General features: G+C 47.3%; 1 protein-coding gene across 1 annotated transcript; it reads right to left on the bottom strand.

Annotated features, from left to right (window-relative positions):
- Nucleotides 1–1,426: 1,426 nt before the first annotated feature.
- Nucleotides 1,427–6,878, bottom strand: LOC135815233 (platelet endothelial aggregation receptor 1-like). The gene is made up of 8 exons (XM_065328502.1): nt 6,314–6,878; nt 5,583–5,713; nt 4,589–4,738; nt 4,172–4,264; nt 3,111–3,632; nt 2,795–2,904; nt 2,279–2,396; nt 1,427–1,880 (listed from the first exon to the last, which is right to left on the bottom strand). The coding sequence occupies exons 2-8, from the start codon at nt 5,632–5,634 to the stop codon at nt 1,789–1,791; spliced, it is 1,137 nt and encodes a 378-aa protein (XP_065184574.1). The 5' UTR covers nt 5,635–5,713; nt 6,314–6,878; the 3' UTR covers nt 1,427–1,788.
- Nucleotides 6,879–7,715: the final 837 nt, after the last annotated feature.

Below are 7,715 nucleotides of genomic sequence, written 5' to 3'. Positions count from 1 at the left end.
GCCAGTAGGCCCTGTGCTCAGTACAGTTAGTCTCAGGCCCGTCGCACTGACTTTGGAGGTGGGGCGGCCATGGTTGTTGAGACCAGAGATAGGCTGAGCATGACTGCATGAGGGCAACAAGCCTCACCATCACTATGCTACCATTATGGGTTTTCTTTTGTGTTTGCCGATGATCTGTGATCATAGTAAAGTGGTGATAGTAAAACGGTCTTCAAGTTCAACAAGACGTACATGTACATGTACAATTTTTAGTATAAAATGCAACTACAGTACATGAAGAATGACGCACTAATTTCACTAGCCTACTGAAACGGAAAATGTTGATCCACTTAGGATATTTTCCCTCATCCTTTTTTCAAGTTCTACTTCAGTTTATTCTACATGTACTCTTCTTCTATATAACTGACCAAATCTCTATTGGGCAATTCACAACTTGAACCTTCAGCCTTTACTCCACAGGCTCCGTTTAGTATTTTGCTCATAAAAGAGTAATGTTTCAAAATTCATCGAAAACTTCTACAGAGCTTGCACCACCTCAAGTTAGCATAGGATGACCCCCAAGCTAAGTCAAAATGAGTACGCAGAAATCAACTCTTAAAAGCACACACGGTATTGTGCAGACTCAAAGCAGCGGTGCAGTCCATTTTGAATTGTGCGTGGATTTTTCTTTTCCCGTTTGTGTCTTTCCCTCAAACTAGTGAGGATTTTTATTAATTAATTTATATAATAAAAGTTAAAACCCATTATGTACCAGGTTGTTTGAAACACACCAACGAAATCGAGACTCATAATTCCCACCTGATAGGGAGATTTGGCACCTGGACTGCTATGGTAAAGGCCAAACACGGAACACATGTATCGAATTACTAACCATCTGAGCTATGGGGCCAGGGGTTCTGGTGGGTCTGGCAATTTTTCTTTTCTTTTCAGGCAGTCACTTCCCCGACTAATCCTTTGAATTTGAAGTTCTCCCAATCCTTTCAAAACATGTCAGTCTACTAATTACTATACTCGTGTACGAAAACAATGCTAAAGACACCGCTACGGCGCTACCAACAGATATTACTGACGAACGAGGAATAAATTCATTTTCGAGTACGCATTCTTTTTTTGGCATGCAATGAGAGAGTATGCTGTGTGAATACAGTTACTATACACTGCCACTGGGCTCCAATAGCTGCATAGTCCTACTACAGTACCTCGTGATTGAATTACTTGCTATGCCTGTCGCTCCAACACCGGTCAAGCTTTGGCAAGTCCGACTCAGAAAAGTAGCTCAATTCAACACAGGCCAAGGAATGTCGCAGTACTCCTTGTCAGTTTGGTGCTAGATTGTGCACGTCCCAGTGACTGTTCAAATCTGGTCTACATGTAATTGGTGGATTCTAACGCATACATGCACCTTATGCGCCACTGTTTCCCCGCATGTTTTCAACTTAGCAATATTAACATTTATTTTTTATTTCAATTAGGTAATAGGTATTTGCTTCAGTGCTACAATAATCATAATCAGATGTGGGATAAACGTTTGATGGGCAATAGTCTTGAAGGAATATTGATGGATATCTGCATTGTCAAGGCAACGTGTATGCACATAGTTCTGCTCTTCTAACAGGTAATCAAGAAATGACAAGGATATGGTAACTGTAGTTCTCACCAGCCGTTGGTGGTGCTAGTATTCATCTGTGTCAAGGTGCACTCTATTGGCAATCAGAAATCGGAAGCCTGGAAGGCATGCAGGATGCGACCACCCACAACTTTTATGCTGGCGCGTGGTTGGCATTGCAACTAGAGCAGACCTCCAAGCAAGGTGACTGGGTTGGTGTTGGCGTTTGCGTGCTTCATCATCCTCTGCAGATTTACCAAGGTCTTTTGGATTCCTGCCCGCGAAACAGAGAGGAAGAAGGAGAAACTCGGTGAAACTGGCTGGAGTACATTTCCAGCAACCACTTGGGACATCAATGTAGCAAAACACATTTGGTGATCAGGTTCACTTGCCTACCTGTTGACTTTTGTAAGAAAAACAACCACCCTCACCGTATGGAATAAGACACGTTGTCTGAACAGACTGATAACGGCAAACTGCCTGAAAAAATCACGCCTAACAATTGTTATGACGTCCACCATGGACATACATGTACATTACATGTACCTTTTATACTCCATGTATCTCTGATTTTGATGCATGATTGGAATATCACTAAAAAGTAATGGAGATGTGCTGCGACAGCCTTCAAACACTGGAGATACCACGGCTCAGAATGCTGCTGTGACTTACTTGGACCGTAGTACGTGCAGAAGGCCATTTGCACCGGACGAATCGTGACACCCTTCAGGCAGGCTGAGCGGAGCAGCCGGCACCTGTTGCGATGTAGAATGCCGTCAGAGCCGCAGGTCTGCATAAAAGCGAGATTCAGAACGTGTACACGTTGTACACATTCAAAACATGGTGGTGGGTTTTGCAAGTACAAGCAGCATGTAGCACATCCCCCCCCCCCCCCCGACCAATATGAGAGACTCGCAGATGTGTCGAAAGTACTTCCGGCACAATTCATCTATTCTGTCAAAAGCCACGGTTATTGACAAATTGCCCCATGTGCGAATGCATCAGTGTTCACTGTCACGGAATGTGCATGTATCAGTGTTCACTGCCATGGAATGTGCAAGTGTGAGGTATGCACTTGAGTAGAAAGCATGGCTGTACATTACACACCGGGGTCAGGAACAGATGCACACAATGCTTACCGGGTGGGGGGGGGGGGGGGGGGGTACTTGCTAGCTAGCTATGCCTTACCGTTCGTCTCCGTTTGGGACAGCGCCGGCGGCATCGGCACACGGCACGCTGACCCTTCACCTGACACTCCATGGTGCTCGGACACTGGACGGTAGAACAGCCATGATCGGCTGCGGTGTCCCGCGGGAGAAGCAACATACAGAGAAGATGGTAGTTATGAGCAATACTCAATGGCTCGGAGTTGGTATTTATTCATATTTTACAAGGCTTGACATGCATCCATGCTGCAATTTCACGGTCAAGTCGTTGAAATTTTGGGTCAAAACCTTCATTTCCCATGTAGTAGAAATCAACGTATGGTGTGAAGGGCGCTCACCTGGAATTCGTTTTGAAGCAGGCTTCGTTCGCTTGCACTTTGCGCAACACATATTCGGTCTTTGTATGTACGCGGCGCAGTTTGGCACTGCGGGGCAACTTATGCCCGGGCAGCTCTCGCGACGTGCCAGGCACGGTCTACAGCACTGTCCAGGGAGCGGTGCAGCATACTTGATACAGTCCAACACCGCCGGGCACTCAATGCCGCTGCACCGGTAACGCTCACAGCGCGGGCAGCACTTCCCGCTCGGCACGCTGAGCGCATGCTGGATGCAGCCTGGCTCCAGCTCGCACGGCACCGAGTCCAGGCAGCGGGGATCCGTGCGAACGCACCTCGGGCAGCAGTCCTCGCTGCTCTCGTACTCATAGCGCATACACCCGGACACTGGACGGCATGTTCCCGGCACGCAGTTATTTCTCCAGTAGTGATGTCGGCATGCGGGGCAACACTCGCCAGACGTTTCCTCATACACCGCGCACATTGGATCATGCTGACACTGCTGACGCCCATAGCTGGTGCATTCTACAACAGAAAAGAACATTAGCAGAATGTTGGTAGTTTGTGAAAACACTACGATGTACACACACACACCAAAGATATCACAAAGTACGCACACAATATTAACATATTATGTATACTACATGGATAGAATCATTTCGAACACATGTACATCAAACTGACATGATGCACGTAACATGCAGAACAAATGTCTCTGTTGGATAGGCTAGGGCCAGGAGTTCAGCAGTGCCGTTACTAAGGTACGACAAGCTTGTCGACACAGAGGGCGACGTGCACATTGTCAACAAATCGGGCAGTTACTGCGTTGATGGCCCATGGTGAGATGGTGAAATCATCTGGGCATTGCACCGCAGACCCCATCATATGCAAAGCTGCACATTCTTCTTGCATGTGGGCTGTAGGACCATACAAACGATGTGTCGTGCATTGTTAGTAACACAGGTGAGCATAGCAGCAGCAGCAGCAGCAGCAGCAGTCTGAGTGTAACAGCCCTAGTATTACCTACTACACAGCATACACTGTACACTGTACATGTAACGTACCTTCACATTGTTTTCCTTTGTAAGATGGCGGGCAGTGGCAGTGGTTGGGACCGGCACATGTACCGTTATTCTGACAGGCCACATTGCACACAGCTGTAAAGAGAGCAACAAAATCAGTTTGGTTTACCAAGGGTCAATTGATAGGGCATCATCTCGGAAAGTGGACGGAAAACACTAGTTGGATGATCTTGTGATACTCAATACAATGGAACAGAAGTAATGTAACATAGCTGTCGGTACACAGTGGCATACTAGCTGGTTCATAGGTCCTTCTCTGAGTCTCTGTAGAATTTCCGGGTGGTCAGGGCGAACTTGACTCCCTCATTGCCCTTGGTTGATGAATGGACCCATACCTCAAATCGGAACATAGTTGTAGTGTAAAGCATGCATCGTGTATATACATGTAGGCGGACTCACGATATTCACAGAGGTTGCCAGCATAGCCTGGTGGGCAGCTGCAAGTTCTGCTAGTGACGTTGCAGCGGCCGCCATGCTCGCAGCTAGTCTCCGGACACCTCTCACCGCTGGCTCGTATTTGCAGAGTCTGGAACATGAAACTAGCATCACCTGTGTGTTTGCATGCATGTGTGTAAGGGGGATGGGGGGGGGGGGGGGGGGGGAGAACAGAATTACAGAAAGAACATCACAAAGTGAAATGTGAAGGCCAATTTAATGAAATTACCTGAAGTGTACGACTCGCATCTAACGTTATTACTAGTTATTACAATGCCATATGCATATGGGAAACAAAATGTCAACTGCACGTACAATGCAGCATCCATACTCAAATTACCAGTGCATGCAAGTTGATCGTGGACATCAGTAGAAAAGCTCCACCAAATGGAAGGCCATTGTCATAAAATCCCTCATCACTAGTATAGGTGCAGGGAAGACCTTGAAAAGGAAGTGTTCACTTGTGCATGCCTGACATAGCTTCCTACAGAAGTATGTTTGGTAGACACGCGTTACCAGCCTTGTCAATACAGGTGCAGTGCACGCGGCCATTTGAACTACAATGGAACTCATTTTGTACGTATTCTGATAAGACATGCATACTCTAGCTTAGTATAAACATCGTCTGAAGCACAAAGCACACGGGGGTATTGATATCCCAGACCCTACTGTAGTGTAGATTGGGATAAGAAGTACATGTTCCTGCTGCACACAGCTGGGGCAACATCCCGCACTGTACGTTCACAAAGGGACGTGTTGCCAGTACAGTTGAGACCTGACAAACAGTGACTGCAACGTGAGAATTCTACAATCATACTCTCTGAACATACCACAGTGGAATCAGTGAATTGTGATGGACCGTTGGTACACCAGTGCATTGTGATCAGGATTCTGCAGACTTCGTATCCTTCTAAACTTCTAAATCAAAATAATCCTGTCACCCGCCATCGCCGCTTACCCAGACTAGCAATTGCCAACAGAATAGGAATCACTCGGATTAACAGTGCCATCCTCAGAGTGCAGCGGAGTATGCTTCAACCTGACACGTCGCAGATTTACTCAGCTGTGAGCCGAGAGATCAGGGTGATTCTGTTTCCGAAGAACACATCAAGCACACCAGCAATCCTGCATTGGATACCTTGACCGCACATGAAGCAGAGGGAAGAGGGGAAACTGCTTGGGTCCTGGGCTGCTGATGTTTCCATCACTAGGGGGGAGATACATCTTCTAATACATGTCGTGTGTACATGCTGATCTAAAAGGACTTAGTGTGGCTGGATAGCACATCCATCTCCAGTCTTGATGTTCTAATCAGTTCCCTTGCTGGCCTCAGGGGACTTAGGAGCTGACCAGGTAACACTCCTGCTTGCATATTCACAGCTGCATTGCCCTGGGACCCTACGGGTAAATCAAATTACATGGTCTAAATGTTATAAATACTTTTGGGTGTGTTCTGGTATGACTGAGGCTCAAGATGGCCGCCAAAGACATTTTTATAATGGACGTCAGTTTGCCTTGCGCTCAAAGCCTCAATGGGGACGGCTCGTTTTCCCCCTGATCACTGGTCTGACATTCCATTAGGGATAACATCAACACTATCAATCTCGGTGGACAGGCACGCCGCTTTTCACGCACCAAGCAACGGCCATGTCTAAACGGGGACCCCTAAACAATGTGCCAGGTACATACCTTCAGCCTATGTCGTCACCGACCTTGCAAGAGAAGGGCAATGTCCTCATGTACGCCAACTGAATAAACAGCCCTCAACGAGGAATTTCACCCCTGTCAAACGTTCTTGCTCGTCGACCTCTCCAGCCCCACGGCCTCAGTTTGCTCAAAGGCTCTCGGCTTCTTTCTCTGCTTTCTCTTTCCAGTACAGACAGTACAATGGCTCAGAACCCGCGAAGATGTTCGTAGATGAAACGGCCACCGCAGACGGCTATTGGCCAGAGCTGGCACCCAGCCCGTGGCGAGCACCATTCGCACCATCATTCTCTCGTGCTCAGTGTGTCGCTGGCCAAGTGAGAAACTGGTTTCGCCGTGCTCTAGCCGAAAGGAATATCACCGTCAGAGACATGTTCCCTCCGCTCTGCCTGTGTCACTATGTGTGACGGATTGCGCGGGACAGGAAGTGTTGCCAGAGGGCCAAGGCGAGCCAATCGACGCCACCAGTCACACGATGCAGCTACGGCGTGTGTACCGCAATCGTGTTTCGTCCGCTTTTGTCGACGCGCTTCGTCAGCTTCGACAGGTACATGTACATACCGTACATAGTACGTAGCGGGGCCAGCTACAAACTACTATTAGTAGTATTACTTCTGTTTCTCCTTTCCACTACTAGTCTCCTGTATGCTAGGAAGTGGATGGAGAGACTGGCGTTACCTATCGCACGTGTAATCGTGTTGTAATAGTCGAGTCCATTGTAGTTAGTAGCAGTTCCCCTTAGCTTGTGAAACTAACCATGCCATTGACGCGGTGCAGTAGACTAGTAGGGACGGTGGAGATTAGGTCTACTACAAAAGTGTAGTAGATCTACTCGCAGGCAACTGGTTGCAGTGAGACCAAAGTGAAAGGGCACGTACCGATTTGAAACCGGCTGTCGCGTTCACTTAGAGTCGGCGGGCAATAATTGACAATTCAGCAATCTGTATTTGAGTGCCTGATACAAGGTGTAGCTCGTACATGTATGTTGGAAATACGAGTAGATCTACAGGTAGCAGTATGTAAAAGCATCTGGTACGATCCCTATGCTTACACTACTGTAATCATGGTAATGCAGGAGAGCTGTACTGTCTGTAGCTGAGGTCTACCCTCGGAGTGGAAGAACAGGGGGTCGGTGGGCACAGACAGTGCTCTACAATGTCACATTACGTGTGTCTACGGCGGCGGGTTCTACAAAATTCTATTATTACATGTACACGTACATGTATAATGTACACTCCATCCACAGTACTCAGTAGCATTACTACCATTTTTTTTAATGATAGACTAACAACAAGTACGTCAAGAGTAGATCAACAGTCATGTTTATCTATCTTGCTAACGTAGTGTAGGCTATAGCCTTATAGCCAATTATAGGACGAATGCAACT

Source organism: Sycon ciliatum, chromosome 4 (assembly GCF_964019385.1).
Source record: "Sycon ciliatum chromosome 4, ocSycCili1.1, whole genome shotgun sequence".
In the NCBI taxonomy this organism is placed as follows: Eukaryota; Metazoa; Porifera; class Calcarea; order Leucosolenida; family Sycettidae; genus Sycon; species Sycon ciliatum.
The sequence above is the reverse complement of the archived record's forward strand: the minus strand, read 5'-3'. Positions and strand labels throughout refer to the sequence as shown.

Bases quoted from the DNA above. Each gene is read 5' to 3' on its own strand.
- LOC135815233 (XM_065328502.1), bottom strand. From the start codon at position 5,634: ATGGCACTGTTAATCCGAGTGATTCCTATTCTGTTGGCAATTGCTAGT. The intron at 3,633-4,171 runs GTACGTTACATG...TTTCTGTTGTAG, and splicing joins CAAAGGAAAACAATGTGAAG to AATGCACCAGCTATGGGCGT. The intron at 1,881-2,278 runs GTAAGTCACAGC...TTTCGCGGGCAG, and splicing joins CTGCACGTACTACGGTCCAA to GAATCCAAAAGACCTTGGTA.